At 37.4% G+C, this 26989-nt stretch overlaps 2 protein-coding genes across 2 annotated transcripts in view; one reads left to right on the top strand and one right to left on the bottom strand.

The window, feature by feature from the left end:
* LOC117343753 (major facilitator superfamily domain-containing protein 4A-like) overlaps positions 1-4213 on the top strand; it is a 9121-nt gene extending 4908 nt beyond the window's left edge. The window contains exons 3-4 of the mRNA XM_033906239.1: positions 852-1137; positions 1796-4213. Of these exons, the coding sequence (XP_033762130.1) occupies positions 852-1137; positions 1796-2787 (1278 nt within the window). The 3' untranslated portion in view covers positions 2788-4213. The remainder of the gene's footprint in view (positions 1-851; positions 1138-1795) is intronic.
* On the bottom strand, positions 4012-26989 carry LOC117343754 (dipeptidase 1-like). The gene is made up of 12 exons (XM_033906240.1): positions 26959-26989; positions 24098-24134; positions 21307-21567; positions 20154-20334; positions 18445-18577; positions 17935-18085; positions 17619-17682; positions 9802-9978; positions 9296-9392; positions 8371-8446; positions 7333-7468; positions 4012-6073 (listed from the first exon to the last, which is right to left on the bottom strand). Exons 3-12 carry the CDS (start codon positions 21537-21539, stop codon positions 5981-5983), a joined length of 1341 nt encoding a protein of 446 aa, XP_033762131.1. The 5' UTR covers positions 21540-21567; positions 24098-24134; positions 26959-26989; the 3' UTR covers positions 4012-5980.

The following is a 26989-nucleotide window of genomic DNA, read 5'->3' as shown; positions in this document are numbered from 1 at the left end:
GGTAAAAGTTCCCGATATTAGATAGAGGATATCTTACAGTGTCATCAGTAGTACCGAATATATCTCACAAGGGTTGCTTATATTTAGATATGTTTCAAAAGTGCTTAGACGAGCGAAAAATATCAAAATGTACGTATCAGCGCTCTGGGTCCTTTATTCATTAAGGGATTTTGATCAAACTTCAATAATTAATTTTTCTTTGTTTTCATGGTAATACTCAAATGTGATTGGTCGAAAAATTCTTTTCATTCTTCTATGAAAGAAATTCCGAGAATGGCGCGAAAAATGTGACGTCACAATACGACAATTGACGTTGCGTATTGATTTGAGAAAAAGAATCCCATTTAAAACCAGTAAAATTGTACATAAAACATGTTTTAGATAAGAAAATCATTTTCAAAAATTAATTATAAGCGTTGATGTCATCTTTTTTTAGTTTCATCGGGGTAGAAACAAATTTTGTTTGCAAACTTCTGTAAGAATCCACAATGCTTAACACAATGATAAAAGACTATTACATCTCGGACAAGTTCGAGCTTCAGGGAGTTTGAGTCAAGGTCACTGTTATTTAAGTTTTAGCGGGGGCCTGTAGGGAACATGTATTGGTTTTACAATACCCAGTATGCTTATTTTATGATGTTGTTGAGCGCGAACCGCATAGCAGGCAGTATAGAATACCAGTGGTAAGTAGGCAGATAACAATGATATGTTTCTTTAGTGAATAGTTATTTTTATCCTAACGGTACACATGTGTATCTAAACGTTTGTCCTGACGCCATGTTTTGTTAGATGACGTGTGACCTACGTCATTAGTGACGTATTTATGACGTGTCATCTTTTGTTATGTTAAGGGTGGCACCAAAGGACAGCTTGGCCCGGCCTTACTGGACCTGATAGCTATTTCCGGTGTTGACCTGTCCCAGGGAGCATTCATTGTAACCTTTCTGTACATTGGCTATACTATCGGAGCCATGTTGAATGGCGTCCTGTACCACCGCTTCCGACGGACAAGCCTCTTCGCGTTCTGTTGCTGTTGGATGGGAATCACAACTTCAGTCATTCCTTGGTGTTCCGTATTTCCTCTGATGCTTGGAATGCATGCGTTGTTGGGCTTATTTCAGGGTGTTGTCGACGCAGGTATGTATATATCTCTATCTAAAGGTGAGATATCTCACAGAATATCACGATCGATTGAAAACAAGAACTGTTATATCTTTTCATACAATACCAAAATTTACATACTTTACTTACCACTCTCAAAAAGTAACATTATTTACGCTATTACCGCCCTTCATCAGTTACATACTTAACGCTGATACCTCTCTTTTATGTGTTGAATTTTAAATGAATTAATGAATTAATTAATTGCATCACGTATAATTTTTATCGTGTGCCGCCTCTATATTCCTACGTAAATTTCGGTCTTCTAAGCGATGTTTTAGGTCGCTGTATTTCCCCCTCATTTACTCTGGTTAATTAGATGTCTATGAGGTTGATTATTTTTTATCCATTCTTGAGAGAGGCAGTGTACACTGAAGTTGCTCTTTTAGTTTTAACACTTTTAGATATTTTAGGAAACGTGATACAATTTTGCCTACCAAAGTGAATTATGTAATTTGATAGAACCCGCTTCCTGATAATAGCAATATATGAATATATGAAGAACTTTAATAATACCATATTTGCTTTTATTTTATTCTATTTATTTATTTATTTATTTATTTATTTATTCATAAATGAAAGTAAGTAACTCACGAAAATCATTTTTGTAGTATGCATATTGATTTTTATCTAGGTGGGAATGCAGAAGTTATCAAGTTATGGAAGAAGGACAGTCGCACGCTAGTCGTTGGACTTCATCTCGTATTCAACATTGGTGGGGTTCTGTCGCCTATAATAATTGCTCCATTTCTCATGAAAAATCCAGCACTACGGAATTCCTCAGACTATAAACAAGATTTCTCCAGTAACAACAATGGTGCTAACTTCACAATAAACCAGCGTTACACACTTATGTATTCCCTCACAAACTCATCAACTACGTCCGAAAACACCACTGTTGAACTATTAGGTCGAGAAGAATTCACTTCCAGAATACACATTGCTTTTATCATATCAGCTATCGCATGCCTAGTTGTGTCATGTCTATTTATGTTTCTCCATTTTTCGAAGAAATTCAATCTTTTTAAGCAGTCGAATAATATAACAACCGAGGTTCACGACATGGATGGCAATGTCAGTAAAACGGACAAAACTACATTTAAGATCAGCAGAACATTTAAAATGGTTGCGCTTTTTGTCATGATAGCTATATCAACGCTCTGTAAAGCGATAGATCACGCATTCGCTGCGTACCTGTCCTCCTACTGTGTCGATGCCCTTGATTGGTCGACACAAGTCAGCTCATATCTGACGTCAGTGTATTTCGTGAGTGTTGTGATAGGCGGGATTTGTGGGACTATTATGACCAAAGTGACGTCATTGGTTATTTACGAAGGAATCCAAGTCGTGCTGGTGCTCGTTTCTTTTGTCTGTCTATCATTCAGCATCACATACTCGTCATCAGTCGGGATTTGGATCGCAGCCTCACTTTTCGGTTTTTCTAAATCTGTCATATTTCCGTTAACGCTTGCATGGACAAATGATACATTTATTAAAATTTCAGGGGAAAATCTCTTCAGTATTTTTCACTTCGACAATGGCCGGGAGTGTTACAAATCCTCTTTTGCTTGGGTTTATACTGACCAAATTCTCAAAAATGTGGTTTTGTTATTTTTTTCTTTTTGAATCTATTCTTTTATTAATATTTTATATTATTGCTGTACTTATGACAAAACATGCAAAGCAAGTTTGCAGTGGTCCTGATGATGAACATTTTGATACTACATAACATGTATTTTAGAATGTATCCTCTTGATTTTAATTAAGAAAAGTAAATGCGCTTATCCTTTAATAAGTACTGTTTAAATCGCATTCCCAGTTTTCAGCCAAATATCAAATTTTGTAAGATGTGTGCTATCATGAATTTGCACCTCTCACTATTGGTATAGAATATTAAGGAAACAAACCTTGATCTTATGCAAATATGAGACTTCCATAGAATATATTCGTCCATAGTTAAGAGTATGTATATTACGGCATTGATGTGAAATACAATGCTGTAGACATTCAGTCTATCCATGTCTCTGCTGCTTATCTAAACCGTGGCTAGCAGGTAGTTTGTGTGTCAGGTCGCATTTTAATTTTCTTTCACTGTTTCCATACGGCAATATATGTACATTTACAATATCACATTTTAATGGGTTGACAACGCTTCGAGGGTCACGAGGTATATTTACACGTGCTGCGGCATGCGCAGGTGCTTTGCATTAGACGGTGCTTAATGATATTTCTTATTACTTGTGTCACATTTGTGCATAGATATACATGTCATCGTTTATGTATTATGTTATTTTCAAAATATTTTTATAATATTGATATCAACAGATAAGTACAAAGTGGAAAGTCTGAAAGTTTTCCAAAGGTGCCTTATATAAAAGATTTGTATATCAGTGTAAGGATCTAATTGAATATTTGTTAAGTGCATGTGTAGTTCTTTGTTACTGGAAACGAAAATGGGGCTATATTTGTTAATTTATCATAATAAAATATTACCAATGAAGCATTAATTTGATGATACATGATGCAAGGTTTATCTTTGGTCTTCTGAAATATATATATATTGTAATGTTACATATTTTAACTCTATACATGTATATTTTAGCTTGATAAATGAACAATCAGTCGTTTACCATTTACTTTGCTATTCCTATTACGTGTTGAGTCAGCAGTTCTAACGAAATGTCATTCAAGTTACATTTAAACTAGCTTTTTATTCTAGAATGAATAAAATATGAATTAAATGGAACAATCAACATTTTCGTTACACTGTACACTGTACTTTTCGATATAATTCGATATAAAATTCGAATTCGTGTACAATTAGCGAACATAATAAATAACAACATCAAATAAAAACAAATCTTTATTTATGTATTAGATACGATGTAAGTAATGTAGATATATGATTCTCTATCAATAATAATATTACATAGTTAATTATAGTGTGATAGTATCACTCCAGCATTAACAGCTAATATGATATATAAATGTGTAGCAGTATATATATCTCTCTCTCAAATGTTCTGTTCAGGACAAAATTTAAAAACAAAAACAAAAACAAAAAAACATATTATGATACTATTCAAATTATCTCGCACAAGAGAAATTAAATATAAATGAATTTCGATTAAAAATAATGAAATGATCTTTGTCGGCTTCATTGATTATACCTCGACTGTCACGGTTGAAATACAAGTTTTCATCAAAAGATTTATCCCGAAAATGATGACATGCTTGAATTTTCTGACTGAAACATTCTATAGAACTTCAGGAAAGACATGTGATGATGAAAATATAATATTGATCATGCCCTGATGTGGTCGAGCCCTAAAGTAATGCCCATCATCTGGACTTAAGGGTTTGATATGAGGTATTGCAGTTAGCATTGTTCTGGTTATAAGTGCTAAAATGATGATAGTTTGCTTCAAAATCTTCAGAGTTAAACAACAATAATGTAAATTGATTAGATGATTTTAATTCCCTGAACTTTACCATGTAAGAAATTATCCGCAAACATATGTAGGCTTTCATTTGGAGTACAAAAATGGTTAAAAGGAGCATAGTCACCGCAAAAATAAAGTATGGAATATAGAGATACAAAAATAAAGAGTGAAATATAGAAATACAAATATGAATTATGAAAAATAAAGATACAAACAAAGTATGAGATTTAGAGATACAAACATACGGTATGAAATACAGACATACAAACATAATGTATTAAATACAATAACGTGTTGTAATATAACGCTTTGATTTTTTAATAGAATTATATTTCATTAAAACCTTGCTAATAAACCATTTGTTCGTCATAACATTATGAAATAAAACTATTATGTTTATGCATTTCAACAACTTTTATTTTACTCGGACCAAAAATTGACGAGTGTAAATAGAATATTAATATCAAAAAAACTTTTAACTGTTACGGTTCTCATTACAGTAATGTATATTATATTATTGACACAGGTACAGGTAAGTGAGTGCTGGTTAACTGTGTGTTATTTAACTAAGTGTCAGTTAACTTAACTGTGTGTTATTTAACTAAGTGTCAGTTAACTTAACTGTGTGTTATTTAACTAAGTGTTAGTTAACTTAACTGTGTGTTATTTAACTAAGTGTCAGTTAACTTAACTGTGTGTTATTTAACTAAGTGTCAGTTAACTTAACTGTGTGTTATTTAACTAAGTGTCAGTTAACTTAACTGTGTGTTATTTAACTAAGTGTCAGTTAACTTAACTGTGTGTTATTTAACTAAGTGTTAGTTACTTGTATATAGTTGTATAACATAGCCCACTGTTGATAAGAGGATTCTGATGGACATTACGGTGACGTATTCATATTTAAAACTGACACATTATTGAATGATCAAATTGTTTGGTATAGCTTAAAAATATTATCAAGATTAATGAGAATGTACCTAAAGGTAAAATCCCAAAACGTTTCTTCTATATTTCCATAAACAAAGAAAATTCCATACACTGATTCCCCCCACCCGAAAATCTGAATAATTTCTGAAAAAATACCGATAATTCCTATCAACCTCATAAATATTTAAAACACACATATAAATATCTCCCTCTCTTTTATTTTTATTTTACATATTAAAACGTTATCCTTTTATGAATATCTTTTCATTTTAATTTCTACTTAACGTAAACAATAGATGATACATCCGTGTGTTGATAGACTTCATCTCTGGTTCAGCTCACCAAAAACATTACATCACGTGGGGACCCCCACGTAGTTTACCAATGATGTTGTCACCAATTCGCTGAAAGCTTTGGTGTTTTCGAGGTATAATTCCACAGTACAAACCCTAGAAACTTGTGATACAGTCGTGAGACATCACGTAGGCGTCATCGTTCATAATGTCCTCAAATGGTTCTAAGTTTACCTTGGAACGTTTGACCTGAAAAAGTAAGTTCCGACATTTTTACCATTTTTACTTACTCTTTGAAGTGGGATGATAAACGTTTTGAAAGGATTTTACAAACGAGACATGCATGTAAGTAAATAGTGTCTGTAAACAGTGCAGCACATGCAGAATCATATCTATGAACCTGCATCACAGAATTGACTGTTCAAAGGACTATCCAATACACATCGGTGGAAACACCTTTGTATGGACTTAATAACGTATAGAATACATCATGATTATAAATCTGCATCACACAGCTGTTTCGTCAAAGTAATCAATGATGAGACCGACATTTCGACAGGAATTTTGTTTTGTGATTTGTTGAGTGGTACTATTCGTCATATGTACAGATCATAGAAAGGACTCGAGTTAATGGAGGATTTAAATTTGGATCTGCCAAGAAAGACAACTCTTGAAGCATTGGTGTCTTGATCTACTGATCATGAGCGTTTGCTTTTAGGAGTGTTTTAATTAATATCCAGAGAAACTTTTTAATCAATGTAAAGAACCTTGAGTGACACAAACTCGTATATCAATAAAAGAAAAACATTTGCCAGTACTATTACCAGGACTTCCTTGGGAGGAAAGTTTATTTTCCTTTACTCTTCAAATATACGTTTTGATTTTGGAATGGAAAGGCACCTTTTCCTCCAGGGGAGAGACAGCTCATAATGAATTCCGGAAACACCATTACCCAGAGCATTAACGCCTTATCACTGTTACAGTATATTATTGTCATTGTTTTTCTTGTATTGTTTTATAATTAATTTTTCTTTGTTTCCATGGTAAATACTCAAATGTGATTGGTCGAAAAATTCTTTTCATTCTTCTATGAAAGAAATTCCGAGAATGGCGCGAAAAATGTGACGTCACAATACGACTATTGACGTTGCGTATTGATTTGAGAAAAAGAATCCCATTTAAAACCAGTAAAATTGTACATAAAACATGTTTTAAATTAGAAAATCATTTTCAAAAATTAATTATAAGCGTTGATGTCAAATTGTTTTAGTTTCATCGGGGTATGAAACAAATTGTGTTTGCAAACTTCTGTAAGAATCCGCGCGGATTCTTACAGTTTGCAAACAAAATGTGTTTCATACCCCGATGAAACTAAAAAAAATGACATCAATACTTAAATTATAAAAAAAAAAGTGTACAAGAGAAGATTTTCATAACTTAGGCAAATCACCTCTCAATATATACGACATCCGTGTACTATATTAAATGGTGGGGTGGTCTGTTCTTACCTCCTCTACAGCCTTAAAGACTCGGAGAAAGTTCTGGCCTGCTACTTTTTTCAAATCATCGATCGACCAGCCTCGTTTGTGGAGTTCGGCGAAAATTACAGGGTAGGTCGAAACGTCTTCCAGCTCCAATGGCATGCTGTGTTGATGATAATTTATAACATTTATATAACTATCTAATTTGTAAAATTACTCTAATGCGCTTCACGTTACACGATACGATGATGGCTTAGTGTTACACAATGATCAGGACATATATCATAACTCGACAAGAGTAAATAGGTAGTTATATATACAGTTAAAGCCACATACTCCTAAAGAAATGATTACATTTTGAGCTCTTTAATTACAGTTTCCAGACTTAATAATATACCTAACAAATTATCGCGTATCAAGAAGAGGAGGAAAATGTTTAAGAAAGTATGCCGGAAGTTCCTTAAAAATAATAACTGGGACCGACAGTTTCTATGCGAAATTTTCCCATAATGCAACAGGCAGGTTAGCATTCTATGCAAAATGGCGGAGCGGAGATTGCGCGAACCTGCCAAAACACAGACAGATTCTGCCAAAAAGAAGCGTAAAAGGACTGGAATCGGTAAAAACCCGAGTATTTCCTTCGGAAAGGAAATGATTCGTTGGAATTTAGCAAGAGAAGAAAAGGGAATAGACTCGAATTCCGATGTTGCCGGACGTCTATTGGATTGCTGGTTAGCTTTTGAACATTGTCAACTTCACCGATCTAAAATTGTATTGTTGTTTTGTTGTATGGATAATGCTACATTTTAAGATTAAGTATTCTCGGCTTCATGACAAATCTCACAATGAAAATAAATGCGACGAGTTATTTTTATACACTGATGTCTCAAGGACTCTTCCGGTCAAGCGTCCAGGTCAGTGGTCACTTTCATATTAGGAGAGCGTTAATGGGCGTCTTGGATTGCCAATAATATAATAATAAAATATCGTCATCTTATTTTTGAACATTTCTATTGTATTCCTGTTTTAATCATCAAACCATATTGTGTGTATCATTATACTTACTACTTAACGCCATCGTAGTCAGCACCTACACCAACATAATCGATGCCAATCCTATCCTTAACGTAGTCAAAGTGGTCTGTAACACAAAGATAGCGACCATAATCAAACGTAACTTCAATCAAACATATTCTGTCTATTTATCCAAAATCATATACATATTGTACAACATACTCGGTCCATCAATCCAAAAACATATACTTAGCCCGTCAATCTAAAACATATTAATATTTTACAACATACAAACAAAGGTACAGTATAGCCAATCAAATTAACTGACTCCTATCAAGCGACTGCAGTCACAGCCATGCTTCAAGGTGTGTTGACAGCCATGCTTCAAGGTGTGTTGACAGCCATGCTTCAAGGTGTGTTGACAGCCATGATTCAAGGTGTGTTGACAGCCATGCTTCAAGGTGTGTTGACAGCCATGCTTCAAGGTGTGTTGACAGCCATGCTTCAAGGTGTGTTGGTCAAAGTTGGTATGTAACCTCAGTAGAAGTAGCTACCGATCTAGTTAAAGTTTCCGGATTTTTGGGTCAATGTCAAGGACACTGTTACAATTTTTAGCGGGGACTGTATGGGACATATATTGCTTTAGCAATACTCTAAGAATGCTTGTTTTATGTTAGTTTAATTAGCGAGACGAACATTTTTACGTTATTCATATGCCACGAAAAAAAAAATTAAAATAGAACTGTAAAAAAACAAGGATTTATAAAGTAAATAGGTGATATTCAGGATTATTTGCATTTATTCTGTGATAGAAATTTTGGTATTACTATCCAAAGTAAAACGTGAGCATTCTAAATAGACATTCGATATAATGTTCCTTTTTTTCTGAAGTCATTTATTATTTCAATGTGATCTCATTTCCACACCTATATCAATGTTTCATTATTTGGTATTATGAAGTAAGACCTTAATTCACCTGCTACTTGCGATACTGTTGTTGTATTGGCGTGGTCTGTAGCATTGTTGATGTAGCCCGTGTAGAAATTGATCATGATTACGCCATTGTTTTGTTTCTACAAATAAGATTGTATCATTATTGTCATATGTATACGATAATATCTCTGCAAATATCATATACATGTATAGATAAAACCAAAATATGATGTTTCTAAGTCACATTAAGGTACCCGGTCTTACCCTTAGCTCTCATATTTCACTCGGACAAGCCCTCGGGAAATATGATACCTTCGGGTAAAAAAACCTTCATATTACTCTGCATCCAGGGCCATAAATGCATATTATCACCCTTCGGATTGGAGATTACTCTATCACACACTAAAGGTAGAGGAAGATTAATCCAAATAGTACCTCGCGCAGATAGTATCTTTCTTTACACTATTTTCACTTTCTTTTCTTCCCACTACTCCATTCTCCAATTCTCCCATTGTCATACATACAATAAACGAGATGTGACTATCTTACCAGCATATCAAGTACGTCGTCCTTGACGTTACGGTAATTGTTACAAATCGAGAATACTGATGAATGACTAAAGATGACAGGAGCCTCTGATGTTTGAATAGCGTCAATCATGGTCTGGTAGGATACGTGGGACACGTCTATTATCATCCCAAGCCTGTTCATCTCATGGACTACGGTCTGCAAGATTGAAAAATTATATTTAGTAGGACGGACTTCACTGTGTCCGAAATGAATGTTGTGAGTATGTGTGTTTTTGGCGGACTGCGTAAGCGCCACCTCACTGGAACATACTGCCGCAGACACCTCACCTGGTCACAGTAAACTGACAAAGCGTCAACTAGTCACCATACTCCATAAATTGTGAGCGTTAAGCGAGAGTAGCAAGGAACAGTTTTATAGACTCTACTATGACTCCGCCAGGGGACAAAAATCTAAAGGACGTGGCACTCTGCCATACTAACAGTACCATATAGTGGTACAGAATGTAGTCCACAGTCAGAGGGGACTTCATGTCTCCGTATAAAGGACAGGATGGTATGTAGTCTACAGTCAGAGGGGACTTAATGTCTCCGTGTTAGGGACAGGATGGATGTAGTCCACAGTCAGAGGGGACTTATTGTCTCCGTGTTAGGGACAGGATGGTATGTAGTCTATAGTCAGAGGGGACTTATTGCCTCTGTATAAAGGTCAGTATGGGATGTAGTCCACAGTCAGACGGGGACTTATTGTCTCCGTTTAAAGGACAGGATGGGATGTAGTCCACAGTCAGACGGGGACTTATTGTCTCCGTATTAAGGACAGGATGGATGTAGTCCGCAATCAGAGGGGACTTATTGTCTCCGTATTAAGGACAGGATGGATGTAGTCCGCAATCAGAGGGGACTTATTGTCTCCGTATTAAGGACAGGATGGTATGTAGTCCACAGTCAGAGGGGACTTAATGTCTCCGTGTTAGGGACAGGATGGCATGTAGTCCACAGTCAGAGGGGACTTATTGTCTCCATGTTAGGGACAGGATGAGATGTAGTCCACAGTCAGAGGGGACTTATTGTCTCCATGTTAGGGACAGGATGAGATGTAGTCCACAGTCAGAGGGGACTTAATGTCTCCGTATAAAGGACAGGATGAGATGTAGTCCACAGTCAGAGGGGACTTCATGTCTCCGTATTAAGGACAGGATGAGATGTAGTCCACAGTCAGAGGGGACTTCATGTCTCCGTATTAAGGACAGGATGGTATGTAGTCCACAGTCAGAGGGGACTTAATGTCTCCGTGTTAGGGACAGGATGAGATGTAGTCCACAGTCAGAGGGGACTTCATGTCTCCGTATTAAGGACAGGATGGATGTAGTCCACAGTCAGAGGGGACTTAATGTCTCCGTATTAAGGACAGGATGGGATGTAGTCTATAGTCAGAGGGGACTTCATGTCTCCGTATTAAGGATAGGATGGTATGTAGTCTACAGTCAGAGGGGACTTAATGTCTCCGTATTAAGGACAGGATGGATGTAGTCTACAGTCAGAGGGGACTTATTGTCTCCGTGTTAGGGACAGGATGGGATGTAGTCTATAGTCAGAGGGGACTTAATGTCTCCGTATTAGGGACAGGATGGTATGTAGTCTATAGTCAGAGGGGACTTAATGTCTCCGTGTTAGGGACAGGATGGTATGTAGTCTATAGTCAGAGGGGACTTAATGTCTCCGTGTTAGGGACAGGATGGTATGTAGTCCACAGTCAGAGGGGACTTATTGTCTCCGTGTTAGGGACAGGATGGTATGTAGTCTATAGTCAGAGGGGACTTAATGTCTCCGTGTTAGGGACAGGATGGTATGTAGTCTATAGTCAGAGGGGACTTAATGTCTCCGTGTTAGGGACAGGATGGTATGTAGTCCACAGTCAGAGGGGACTTATTGTCTCCGTGTTAGGGACAGGATGGGATGTAGTCTACAGTCAGAGGGGACTTAATGTCTCCGTGTTAGGGACAGGATGGATGTAGTCTATAGTCAGAGGGGACTTAATGTCTCCGTGTTAGGGACAGGATGGTATGTAGTCCACAGTCAGAGGGGACTTATTGTCTCCGTGTTAGGGACAGGATGGATGTAGTCTACAGTCAGAGGGGACTTAATGTCTCCGTGTTAGGGACAGGATGGATGTAGTCTACAGTCAGAGGGGACTTAATGTCTCCGTGTTAGGGACAGGATGGATGTAGTCTACAGTCAGAGGGGACTTAATGTCTCCGTGTTAGGGACAGGATGGGATGTAGTCCACAGTCAGAGGGGACTTAATGTCTCCGTGTTAGGGACAGGATGGTATGTAGTCTATAGTCAGAGGGGACTTATTGTCTCCGTATTAAGGACAGGATGGATGTAGTCTATAGTCAGAGGGGACTTAATGTCTCCGTATAAAGGACAGGATGGGATGTAGTCTACAGTCAGAGGGGACTTAATGTCTCCGTGTTAGGGACAGGATGGGATGTAGTCTACAGTCAGAGGGGACTTAATGTCTCCGTGTTAGGGACAGGATGGATGTAGTCTATAGTCAGAGGGGACTTAATGTCTCCGTGTTAGGGACAGGATGGATGTAGTCTATAGTCAGAGGGGACTTATTGTCTCCGTGTTAGGGACAGGATGGGATGTAGTCTATAGTCAGAGGGGACTTAATGTCTCCGTGTTAGGGACAGGATGGGATGTAGTCTATAGTCAGAGGGGACTTAATGTCTCCGTGTTAGGGACAGGATGGATGTAGTCTATAGTCAGAGGGGACTTAATGTCTCCGTGTTAGGGACAGGATGGTATGTAGTCTATAGTCAGAGGGGACTTATTGTCTCCGTATTAAGGACAGGATGGATGTAGTCTATAGTCAGAGGGGACTTAATGTCTCCGTATAAAGGACAGGATGGGATGTAGTCTATAGTCAGAGGGGACTTAATGTCTCCGTATAAAGGACAGGATGGGATGTAGTCTACAGTCAGAGGGGACTTATTGTCTCCGTGTTAGGGACAGGATGGTATGTAGTCCACAGTCAGAGGGGACTTATTGTCTCCGTGTTAGGGACAGGATGGGATGTAGTCTACAGTCAGAGGGGACTTAATGTCTCCGTGTTAGGGACAGGATGGATGTAGTCTACAGTCAGAGGGGACTTAATGTCTCCGTATAAAGGACAGGATGGATGTAGTCTATAGTCAGAGGGGGACTTCATGTCTCCGTATAAAGGACAGGATGGATGTAGTCTATAGTCAGAGGGGGACTTCATGTCTCCGTATAAAGGACAGGATGGATGTAGTCTATAGTCAGAGGGGGACTTCATGTCTCCGTATAAAGGACAGGATGGATGTAGTCTATAGTCAGAGGGGGACTTCATGTCTCCGTATAAAGGACAGGATGGATGTAGTCTATAGTCAGAGGGGGACTTCATGTCTCCGTATAAAGGACAGGATGGATGTAGTCTATAGTCAGAGGGGACTTATTGTCTCCGTGTTAGGGACAGGATGGTATGTAGTCTATAGTCAGAGGGGGACTTCATGTCTCCGTATAAAGGACAGGATGGATGTAGTCTATAGTCAGAGGGGGACTTCATGTCTCCGTGTTAGGGACAGGATGGTATGTAGTCTACAGTCAGAGGGGACTTATTGTCTCCGTGTTAGGGACAGGATGGATGTAGTCCACAGTCAGAGGGGACTTAATGTCTCCGTGTTAGGGACAGGATGGATGTAGTCCACAGTCAGAGGGGACTTAATGTCTCCGTGTTAGGGACAGGATGGATGTAGTCCACAGTCAGAGGGGACTTAATGTCTCCGTGTTAGGGACAGGATGGTATGTAGTCCGCAGTCAGAGGGGACTTAATGTCTCCGTATAAAGGACAGGATGGATGTAGTCCACAGTCAGAGGGGACTTAATGTCTCCGTGTTAGGGACAGGATGGATGTAGTCCACTGTCAGAGGGGACTTATTGTCTCCGTATTAAGGACAGGATGAGATGTAGTCCACAGTCAGAGGGGACTTAATGTCTCCGTATAAAGGACAGGATGGATGTAGTCCACAGTCAGAGGGGACTTAATGTCTCCGTGTTAGGGACGGGATGGGATGTAGTCTATAGTCAGAGGGGGACTTATTGTCTCCGTGTTAGGGACAGGATGGGATGTAGTCCACAGTCAGAGGGGACTTAATGTCTCCGTGTTAGGGACAGGATGGATGTAGTCTATAGTCAGAGGGGACTTATTGTCTCCGTGTTAGGGACAGGATGGGATGTAGTCCACAGTCAGAGGGGACTTAATGTCTCCGTATAAAGGACAGGATGGATGTAGTCTACAGTCAGAGGGGACTTAATGTCTCCGTGTTAGGGACAGGATGGATGTAGTCCACAGTCAGAGGGGACTTATTGTCTCCGTGTTAGGGACGGGATGGGATGTAGTCTATAGTCAGAGGGGACTTATTGCCTCTGTATAAAGGTCAGTATGGGATGTAGTCCACAGTCAGACGGGGACTTATTGTCTCCGTTTAAAGGACAGGATGGGATGTAGTCCACAGTCAGACGGGGACTTATTGTCTCCGTATTAAGGACAGGATGGATGTAGTCCGCAGTCAGAGGGGACTTATTGTCTCCGTATTAAGGACAGGATGGATGTAGTCCGCAGTCAGAGGGGACTTAATGTCTCCGTATAAAGGACAGGATGGATGTAGTCTATAGTCAGAGGGGACTTAATGTCTCCGTGTTAGGGACAGGATGGATGTAGTCTATAGTCAGAGGGGACTTATTGTCTCCGTGTTAGGGACAGGATGGGATGTAGTCCACAGTCAGAGGGGACTTAATGTCTCCGTATAAAGGACAGGATGGATGTAGTCTACAGTCAGAGGGGACTTAATGTCTCCGTGTTAGGGACAGGATGGATGTAGTCCACAGTCAGAGGGGACTTATTGTCTCCGTGTTAGGGACGGGATGGGATGTAGTCTATAGTCAGAGGGGACTTATTGCCTCTGTATAAAGGTCAGTATGGGATGTAGTCCACAGTCAGACGGGGACTTATTGTCTCCGTTTAAAGGACAGGATGGGATGTAGTCCACAGTCAGACGGGGACTTATTGTCTCCGTATTAAGGACAGGATGGATGTAGTCCGCAGTCAGAGGGGACTTATTGTCTCCGTATTAAGGACAGGATGGATGTAGTCCGCAGTCAGAGGGGACTTAATGTCTCCGTATAAAGGACAGGATGGATGTAGTCCGCAGTCAGAGGGGACTTATTGTCTCCGTATTAAGGACAGGATGGATGTAGTCCGCAGTCAGAGGGGACTTAATGTCTCCGTATAAAGGTCAGTATGGGATGTAGTCCACAGTCAGACGGGGACTTATTGTCTCCGTTTAAAGGACAGGATGGGATGTAGTCCACAGTCAGAGGGGACTTAATGTCTCCGTATAAAGGACAGGATGGGATGTAGTCCACAGTCAGACGGGGACTTATTGTCTCCGTTTAAAGGACAGGATGGGATGTAGTCCACAGTCAGAGGGGACTTATTGTCTCCGTGTTAGGGACAGGATGGTATGTAGTCCACAGTCAGAGGGGACTTATTGTCTCCGTGTTAGGGACAGGATGGTATGTAGTCCACAGTCAGAGGGGACTTATTGTCTCCGTGTTAGGGACAGGATGGGATGTAGTCCACAGTCAGAGGGGACTTAATGTCTCCGTGTTAGGGACAGGATGGATGTAGTCTATAGTCAGAGGGGACTTATTGTCTCCGTATTAAGGATAGGATGGATGTAGTCTACAGTCAGAGGGGACTTATTGTCTCTGTATAAAGGTCAGTATGGGATGTAGTCCACAGTCAGAGGGGACTTATTGTCTCCGTGTTAGGGACAGGATGGTATGTAGTCCACAGTCAGAGGGGACTTCATGTCTCCGTATTAAGGACAGGATGGATGTAGTCTACAGTCAGAGGGGACTTAATGTCTCCGTATAAAGGACAGGATGGTATGTAGTCTATAGTCAGAGGGGACTTATTGTCTCTGTATAAAGGTCAGTATGGGATGTAGTCCACAGTCAGAGGGGACTTATTGTCTCCGTGTTAGGGACAGGATGGTATGTAGTCCACAGTCAGAGGGGACTTCATGTCTCCGTATTAAGGACAGGATGGATGTAGTCCACAGTCAGAGGGGACTTAATGTCTCCGTATAAAGGACAGGATGGATGTAGTCCACAGTCAGAGGGGACTTATTGTCTCCGTGTTAGGGACAGGATGGATGTAGTCTACAGTCAGAGGGGACTTAATGTCTCCGTGTTAGGGACAGGATGGGATGTAGTCTACAGTCAGAGGGGACTTAATGTCTCCGTGTTAGGGACAGGATGGGATGTAGTCTATAGTCAGAGGGGACTTATTGTCTCCGTGTTAGGGACAGGATGGTATGTAGTCCACAGTCAGAGGGGACTTAATGTCTCCGTGTTAGGGACAGGATGGGATGTAGTCTACAGTCAGAGGGGACTTATTGTCTCCGTGTTAGGGACAGGATGGTATGTAGTCCACAGTCAGAGGGGACTTATTGTCTCCGTGTTAGGGACAGGATGGTATGTAGTCTATAGTCAGAGGGGACTTCATGTCTCCGTATTAAGGACAGGATGGTATGTAGTCTACAGTCAGAGGGGACTTATTGTCTCCGTGTTAGGGACAGGATGGTATGTAGTCTACAGTCAGAGGGGACTTATTGTCTCCGTGTTAGGGACAGGATGGTATGTAGTCTACAGTCAGAGGGGACTTATTGTCTCCGTGTTAGGGACAGGATGGGATGTAGTCTACAGTCAGAGGGGACTTATTGTCTCCGTGTTAGGGACAGGATGGGATGTAGTCTACAGTCAGAGGGGACTTAATGTCTCCGTGTTAGGGACAGGATGGATGTAGTCCACAGTCAGAGGGGACTTATTGTCTCCGTATTAAGGACAGGATGGGATGTAGTCTACAGTCAGAGGGGACTTATTGTCTCCGTGTTAGGGACAGGATGGATGTAGTCTATAGTCAGAGGGGACTTATTGTCTCCGTGTTAGGGACAGGATGGATGTAGTCTACAGTCAGAGGGGACTTAATGTCTCCGTGTTAGGGACAGGATGGATGTAGTCCACAGTAAGAGGGGAATAAACGTCTCCGTATTAAGGACAGTATCGGATGAATTCCACAAAGGAGTACAAAATGTATCCGTGCAAAGACATCATCTATGATTGCATACAAAACAAAATACATTTGTAGGCGAAACCACCTATCATCACATCATGTAAATCTTGTGTAAGCTTACGAATTTAAGTGTTTACCTAACGTCCGACTCGATCCTTCTGTCTGGGACTAACGGGCGGGATATTTACTGGTTAGTCAAAAGGTAAAAATAAACATATGCACCTATCATCTCGTTAAGTAGGTCTAGTGGGGACTGACGTAAAATCGTGAAGTTTTGACAGGGGAATGACAGGACATGTTCATTCATTGTCCAATCATGTAGTTCTGATTGGGTACTGGCAGAAGAAAATGTTGATTCATCGTCAAATCATGTAGCTCTGATTGGGGTAAGACGGAAGAAAATATGCACCCATCGTACATGTAGTTCTGATTGGGGACTGATGGACTAAAGTTCAAAACTATTGTCACATGAGGTAGAAACGATAGATGAATAATAACTAAATACAAAAAAAAATTCTAGAGAATGGATACGTTTATGACCTTCACACATATCATTATATAAATACGAGTAGTGCAAGGTCAATGAATATTCTGATTTATCAATCATTGGTGCAGCACATAAATCAACATATATCTTGTACACGATGTAGGTTTTGACTCGACCTTACCCTCCCGAATGCTGTGAGGCCTGTAGATACTCCGTTATTTAAATCCGCCTTGTAGTTGTCTGCCCTGGAAATACAGCCAACATTCATATGTACATGTACTCATATGTCTCTTTGTTGTTTTAATGACTTCAACAAATCATAGCGTATTTAATAATAAATATTTATTTATCTTTATTGATATTACTCCTTTTACCTGACATAAACAATAATTGTAAAATGAATCGTTTTCCCCTGAAACTACGTTATACTTACTTCGTATCTAAAATACTAAATGAAGTAATATTAAATATCACGTGACACATACGTCATCACTTACCAGTCAGTGTCACAGCTGTGGGTCAAGGTCATATACCGAACACCGATCATGTAATGCATCCGGAGTACTCCAAGGGTATTTCCGATCATGTGACCCCCTTCTAGACCAATAAGACTGGCAATCTTACCGTTTTCAAATATTGTTTCAATATCTGTAAAAAAAAATGTCGATTAGTTGAATTCCTGTCTTTCTTCTGCTTTCGATGATAAAAGAGTTTATAAACAAATGGTAAAATTGTGATTTTTTTCCCAAAATTTCCGATAAGTTGTTTTAGTTATTTATTAAAGTATAAAGGAATCTGTAACATGAGGAAAAAAGGTTTTTATTTTATTGTCCCTTTCGGTGGCGTATTTAATTACCGTTTGCTGTCAAAGTTAGTGTGAAGGTCTCTGTGTACCGGGTGGCGATCTTTACGGCAGTTTGTGTTTAATTACCGTTTGCTGTCAAAGTTAGTGTGGAGGTCTCTGTGTACCGGCGGTGATTTTTACGGTTAGTTTGTGTGGTACTTACCGTTTGCTGTTAAAGCTAGTGTGAAGGTCTCTGGGTACCGGTCGGTCATCTTTCGAATTACGTCAACTTGGTCAAATCCTTGTCGAACGGCATCTTTCGATGTGGCTGCACAGGAGACAAACGCCGCCCACCACTGAAATTTAATAACGGAAGCATTTGTACGAAATCAGCTACTTCACACGTAAACATCATTTCCTTAATATACAATGATACGAATTTCTTTCCCTTTATACATTTTGTAACATCAAAAGTGATTCGATAAGTGACAACCATCTTTAAGTATTGATAGTGATTGTTTTTACACATGGTATGACTGCCATTTTCGCCCAAACCTTCCGGAGATAAACTGTTCGCCTGACTTGCTACAGACTTTATATTTAGTAATAAACAGAAAACTCTTGCCATTTCTCGTAAACTGTTTACATTTGAATGGAATATATATCCATTAAGATGTACAATATGTAATTACCAAAATATACGAATGGTGAAGTGATTGTTTTTATGATTGTTTGATTGATTGTATGATTGTTTGCATTATTATTTTATGATTGTTTGTATAACTGTATGATTTTGTAAAATTGTTTGTGTGATTGTATAATTGTTCGATGAGTGTTTAATTATGTGTTTGATTGTATGATTGTTTAAATGATTTCTTATTTAATCTTTTGTATTATTTCTTGTAAAATTGTTTATATAATTGTTTATAAAATTGTTTATATAATTGTTTATAAAATTGTTTATATAATTGTTTATAAAATTGTTTATATAATTGTTTATAAGAATTGTTATATAATTGTTAATAAAATTGTTTATATAATTGTTTATAAGAATTGTTATATAATTGTTTATAAAATTGTTTATATAATTGTTTATAAAATTGTTTATATAATTGTTTATAAGAATTGTTATATAATTGTTTATAAAATTGTTTATATAATTGTTAATAAAATTGTTTATATAATTGTTTATAAAATTGTTTATATAATTGTTGATAAAATTGTTTATATAATTGTTTATAAAATTGTTATATAATTGTTTATGAAATTGTTTATATAATTGTTTATAAAATTGTTTATATAGTTGTTTATAAAATTGTTTATATAAATGTTTATAAAATTGTTTATATAATTGAGTTTTTATTCTTTTCTTGTATGATTGTTATATTATTGTTTATTTAATTGCTTATATAATTGTATGATTTCTTGTATGATTGTTTACATATAATTGTTTATATAATTGTTTATATAATGGTTTTGTATAATTGTTTATATATTTTGTATGTAATTGTTTATATAATTGGTTGTATGATTTCTTGTTGGATTGCGCATGTCTAGCTAAAAATCATTTATTTTATGTTGTCTTTCATATTGTTTAGCATAAGCAAACGCCACAAAAAATCTTATATTTCATACACATCACAATAGCCAACATCGTGCCTTCATTGCCTTGAAAGGTGATGGTTTGACTTATTATATTCAGCAGGATTTATTTTCTGATAAACGTACAAAGTCATCCTTTAGTTTTCTGATATGTTTGTGTCGATCGTTCTGCATACACTGCAATGTGTCTATTTTACATTTAAAGATGATATACATATGTAGATATATATTTATTCAAAATTTAACGAATTTAATCACTTTTTTCATTATAAAGACTAGTTTAACCTGCAAACAAGTTTTGTGAATTTTCAGATTTAGGAGAATACTAACCTGAGCGGCAACCCCACCTGCTTGTAACCTTGGTATGTCGGTCTGGGGAGGGAGGACGGGGAAACTTTCGTCAGTCATCGGTGTACCTGGGGGCCACTGTAGACGCGTGTCCTCGTTTAGTGAGACATTATACACCTTGTTCTGTGCATACTGTCGGTATTGCCAAGGGAGATCGTTATGACTGCAGGTAAAAGAAACAGTTTAAACATACAAGTAACTCCCAAATGTATTGATACCATTAAATAGCACTAAGGAAAGAACTGTGCCTTTCTTTGTCCGAATGATACAAGTAATTAATACACGTAATTAATACACGTAAACCAAACAACACTCCAGAACCAATTATTGTTGACGTCAATGTCTCAAAAGATGAAGAATACATAGGTAGGACATACATACAAAATGTAAAATCAATAGAGCATATTAGATTGTACCTAAATATATAAATTAATGTATTTATAATATATCCATACATTATACATAATACTGAAACATGACTATGTATAGACATTTAATCGATGTATCAATAAAGAGTGTGTTATCAAGTAATATAATATATTGTTTTCTTATTGTGTAGAATATAAGAGAAAAAAAAACAAATATCATATGTTGTTTATGTATATTGTGCAGTATATCAGAAAACAAAAATCTGTCATATGCTATTTAGATGTTGTGTAAACTATTAGAAAAATTACAAAATATCATATGCTGTTGATATATTGTGCAGAATATCAGAAAAAAATACACTTTATCATATGCTGTTAACGTATTGTGTAGAATATTAGAAAAAAATACACGATATTATATGCTATTCAAATATTGTGTAGAATATTAGAAATGTATAGCTTGTACACTAAACATACATGTTAAAGTAAGGTTGTTTAACCTCTATAGAGTCAAATATTCTTTATATGATATATTAGTATATAGTATACCATATAGGTATATACCATAATAGTATTACCATCATAGTATTTCTTTTTTATTGCAAAAAAGTCATGTTTTGGAAGATGTTATTAAAATATATACTGTTATCGTCCCTGAAACTACTTTGCCACTGTATCATGACATTCACGGATACATTTTGTATTTGGCAGATTAGATGTATACTAGTAGTATTACTGTTATAAAATTGATTTTTACAAGAACTTACCCATCAATTAATGGGTTTTCTTGCAAGAAAGATTTGGCGAAAGCGAGGTTTGGGTCATGTGTTGGGCCGGGTAATGCTGCTCGTTTGGACAATGGTATCCCCACTGCAAGTCCAATTACAAGGGTAAGACCGCCGACGATAATCAGGCCTAGAATTAACCGGTCACGGTTGCTTCCCTTCTTAAACTCCAATTTCGACGAAGTCAGCCCATGGGTAGAACCTGCGGTTGACATTTTGATGCGAGCTCAAAGGTTCTGGAACCTGTAAATGAACTACATCTGTGTAAGCGTGGTAACCTTTTCTATAAGACAAATACTAAATAATTACATGTAATTTAATAAGTAACACAAGTCTCGTTGTCGTACAATCTGACAATTTTAACATGTACACACTTGATTAAAAAGAAAAAACTTTATTAGAATTCTTCGGTGAGCTTTAAAATGAGTTATTAATATGTTATAAAAAATACATGTACTTAAGGTATTAACGAGAAATAAATTTGTCCCACAAGTCTGGTGTTTACACGGACAAAATATCTTAATGTCAATTCAGGTCAAATTCGGGTCAAATTGGCTTGAAAAGAGCAGAATAGTCAATAATTCATGTCAAGGAAATGACCTGAAATTGACCTGAAATTAACAAGAAAATTTCACCTCAAACTGACATGAAAATTTCTTCATGTGAATTTGGCCTCATTTTTATGTCATTTTCATGTCAATTTCAGGTCAACATTTCTACAGGGCAAATTTACCTCAAGACATTTTGCTTGTGAACACATCGGAAGTCCTGGACAAAACTTAATAATTCATAAATAATCATTGGAATATCTTGAGACATTTTAACAACGTCATAGATAGCAGTCTTTCAGAACTATGAATTATTAGTAATTATAACAAATTTGCTAAAATTTTCGTCGAGAAATAAGTATATGATGTTTGGGGGGAAATATATCACACAAAAATGGGCATAATTATTCAATTTTCCAATTAATTTAATATTTAATTTGCGATCGAAAACGTTCATAAGACTTAAAATATGAAAGCATTTTTGCTCAAGATTTCAATGTATGTGAAGGTTTTTGTGAGTGGGGTATGATATTCGTACGAGTCCATAGTACGAATGACACATTGTTTGATGTACCACTTGAAGTTTACAAGTCATTAATGCAACATCACGAACTGCCGTCTGCTGCACGTGTTAAAATGTGCTGATACAGTCCGTCCATATTATACATGTATATGCATGGTCATTCTCGAACAGAATATCGTTTTACCCTCTTTTGTTTCCTAGATGCCTTACATAGATATTTCATTTTCCTCGTTTTCTTTTGGTGGCGAGATTCCTATCAGGTAGCATGCATAGCATATTTTCTTATGGCTGGTTTGTCCGACTGGTTTTACCAAAGTATATTTCTGTGCTCCAATCATCCAGCACACAGGTAACAGTTTACCTGTGGCGATATCGTATTACTGAAGATTCTATAGATGCGGCCCTTCTTACCTTGTGTACTTAAACGTTTTTCCAGAAGTAACCGAATACTACAGTACCTGTATATCCGTACAATATGTGCCACGTCCTACAAATAACGCGGAGCTTTTTATATTGCAAATCGTCTTTATATGTACACACAATCTTGTCCCCATTCAAATAACACTAAACTAGTGAACTGTAATGGGAGAAGGCAGCACTAGCTACTCGGTAGTTTTAATGTTGCACGGAGTTGTCTTTACCATTGTCTAACTTGGAAATGACCTTGATCTATTTTAAAGATACACAAGTACGCTATTGCTATACCTGTTTGTATCTATCAGCGTTATTTTATTCAGTAAAAGTTATTACGAAACATTTTATGTCAACAACAAAATAAATATAACGTGCAGAGATATTACAGCGTAAAAGAGAAAAAAATAGCCGAAGGAAAAACAACCCAGCATGCTTCTGGCCAGTACCATAACCCTTATACCAACATCTAAACACTTCATCTTGTATGAAATATAACGTTCATCATTATGGAGCCATTAAGTGTCCACGACAGTAAAGCTAATAGTGTAACTGAATTCCTTCTTTATGTCCACCTAGATTAATGTTTGAGGAGTTGATGTTGAAATGGAAAAGGCTTTAACAAGTGTACGGCGATCTAACAGTGTGTTATGTTATTGGAGCCCCTGCTGCCGACTCGGAATAAAATGCTATTGATAACAGGCTATCCTTGGCCGCGCTAGGCTATAACCGATTAGTATACAAGGGCAGCTTGTCTCCTGATGTGGCTGGTGGCATATATTTACTGTTACCAAACAACTATTTCCGTCCCTATATCAGAGATGTTGTCCTGAGTTGATGAGCGTATTCTAATCAGATTCCGTAACCAAATCATTGGCATATTCTTAAATTTAAGGTATTAACCAATTTTTCACGACTATATTCTTAAAACCTATTTAGCGGTAAAATGTTATGTGTTCACGAAATGATGTTGATACATTAACGTTGTTCACAGCGTTCTATTTCCACTATTATCAAAACAAATATGGTATTAACCTGAAATGTAACACTAGATCAAATATTTTGGATAAAGTGACATCAAGAATTGAAAATCATGAAACAATACCTGGTCCAAGGAGAGGTTAAAGGTTACGGATTAGGGAAATGCAGTTACCAAAAGTATCCTACGCCAATATCAACGCACTACATCACAGTATAATACATAGCTATATATAGGTATATTCTGTTGACATTTATAAAAGATGGACAGTTATTGTAAAATCATAACCAAATAGTCTTTAAAAGAATTTACCTTGTCAGGCGGACACAGCAACCTTTTCTGATCAACACTGAAAAGAAGACGGCAAAAGTATTTAAAGTTTGTGTGTATATATATATATACCTCGTAACGACTGGCTGTGTTTACATTGAATTGAACGCCAAACCGGTTGTATCATCCGAATGAGCTATATACACGTGTGATATGTGTTAATTTACACTAGGAGTGGGTTTGGTTGAGTTAGTTTCGGGTTTACGGTAGTTCATTTCTGCTTACAAAATACACACAGAGAGAACACATGATATGGTGTTGCCTAATCCGATTCTATCTTTCAAACCTAGCTTTCTATGTCATATTTAAACAATTTTACCATGTTTAACAATTCCAAAAATACAAACCCCTAAAAAATCGTCCGCCATTTCGAATTTTATGAAAATTTATGTGTATGCCTAACATATCTATGTGGTGAAACTAGTCATTTCTCTGGACAGTGGGTGAACGTCCCAGATACTAGACTGACAACAACACTATTGTAATCAAGCGTACTTGATATCAACAAAAATGATGTTAGATCATTTAATACTGAACCATTTAACCGCCAAAATATATATATGATTTAATGCCAATTTCTCCCATAGTGTATGACGGTTCTTTCAGGAAGAGATTGCATAAATGCTTCCAATGCCAAATCTCTCCGATAATACATTACGGTTCCTTCCACAATACCTCTGTAATATCTCACACTACCTTTACATTACCAGATAAAATCCATGCGAAATCCGTTTTGTTGCCTAGCATTTAAAACAATTAAATTTCAAAGTATTTTCTTCAATGTAGTGGCTAAAGACTGGCAGCCAGTCCGATTTTTTTTTAATACTTCAGATAAAGTCTAATATGATGGCCTCTCCCTTTGTTTGAAACTTAAAATCAGATCATAAGCTAAACACAAACATAATAAAGCAGTGTTTATTTAAAATTTTAATATTCTAGAGACCGCGGAACTTTTTACACTAGCTTGTACACAACGGGATCGCATCAGGGTCAATCAAGTCTGACCTTGACCTTTGACCTGTTGATACTTATTTACCTGACTCCTGTCCAAGCTAGATATTACATTTAACGTCAAGAGATATACTGATATGTGTCACAACATCAAGATATAATGATATATGTCAGAAAGATCTGGACTTAATGGACACGTATATGGGCCATGCTATATATATATACACACATCGTACATGTATCTGGACTCAGTACCTTACTACACTCGTACAACACTAGGGATAGTTACAGGGTTGTGTGACATCTGGACTCAGTACCTTACTACACTCGTACAACACTAGGGATAGTTACAGGGTTCTCTGTGTCACATCTGGACTCAGTACCTTACTAAACTCGTACAACACTAGGGATAGTTACAGGGTTCTCTGTGTCACATCTGGACTCAGTACCTTACTAAACTCGTACAACACTAGGGATAGTTACAGGGTTCTCTGTGTCACATCTGGACTCAGTACCTTACTACACTCGTACAACACTAGGGATAGTTACAGGGTTCTCTGTGTCACATCTGGACTCAGTACCTTACTACACTCGTACAACACTAGGGATAGTTACAGGGTTCTCTGTGTCACATCTGGACTCAGTACCTTACTACACTCGTACAACACTAGGGATAGTTACAGGGGTCTCTGTGTCACATCTGGACTCAGTACCTTACTACACTCGTACAACACTAGGGATAGTTACAGGGTTGTGTGTGTTACATCTGAACTCAGTACCTTACTAAACTCGTACAACACTAGGGATAGTTACAGGGTTCTCTGTGTCACATCTGGACTCAGTACCTTACTAAACTCGTACAACACTAGGGATAGTTACAGGGTTCTCTGTGTCACATCTGGACTCAGTACCTTACTACACTCGTACAACACTAGGGATAGTTACAGGGTTCTCTGTGTCACATCTGGACTCAATCTATACGATATATTTGGAGGAATCGCCAGTGAATCTTGGAACCTAAAAATTATCCTGAAGGAGAAAATGATTCCAAGCAAATGTTTAGTTATAGATGGGTAGAGGAACTAATCTACTGCTTCATTTTTAACAAAATACATTGCTTAAATATAAATGAACATTAAATACAATGTTTATATTATGATAGGCGTTAATACCAAAAGGAGTTAAGATGTGACATGAAGGATAAGAAAAATAATTCCATCAAAAGCCGAAAGAGCAATTGAGACGTTTTACCGATGCAAACATTAAACGAATAGAAGTTATGTTTAGTTTTATCTTATTTGGGAAAGCTACATTAAATATATGTCGACGTCAAACAAGATGCTTCATTAGTTTATTAAACTCTCATTTAGAGACAAAAACGTGAAATATTGTTTTGTAGACAAAGCCAAGGGCTGATTCGGGAAAACATCCATTCCACAATTAACTTTAGCCAACATTAAATATGAACATTTGATTCAGAAACATTTATAAAGGGCACATGTACGTGATGTGATGATTGTATGTGTAGGTATTGTTGATACATAACTATGTGTCACCAGTCCAAGTCAGTATAATCACAGGTTTGGTGACAAGTATGAAGAACGTGCAAAAGATACTAGTTTTTTATGGCCGCATTATTGAATCCATGTCATTTATTTCATATCATATATCTACCCTAGAGTATCAAATATAATGCATATTATGCGGACAACACTGTATATAACTTAACCTTGCGAGCAGAAGATGCGAAATCCGATATCATACATCTCTGAGTAGGTATTGAGGATAAATACACTGTATAAACTTATATCTATCCTAGCCTTCAATACTCGAGGTAAAAAACTGAGATAAGGAATAACATGCATAAATGATTATGATTATAAAATACGAACCTTGTAATGCAGACACACACTCGATCTCTCT

The sequence above is a fragment of the Pecten maximus genome, chromosome 15 (genome assembly GCF_902652985.1).
Source record: "Pecten maximus chromosome 15, xPecMax1.1, whole genome shotgun sequence".
Lineage (NCBI taxonomy): Eukaryota > Metazoa > Mollusca > Bivalvia > Pectinida > Pectinidae > Pecten > Pecten maximus.
The sequence above is the reverse complement of the archived record's forward strand: the minus strand, read 5'-3'. Positions and strand labels throughout refer to the sequence as shown.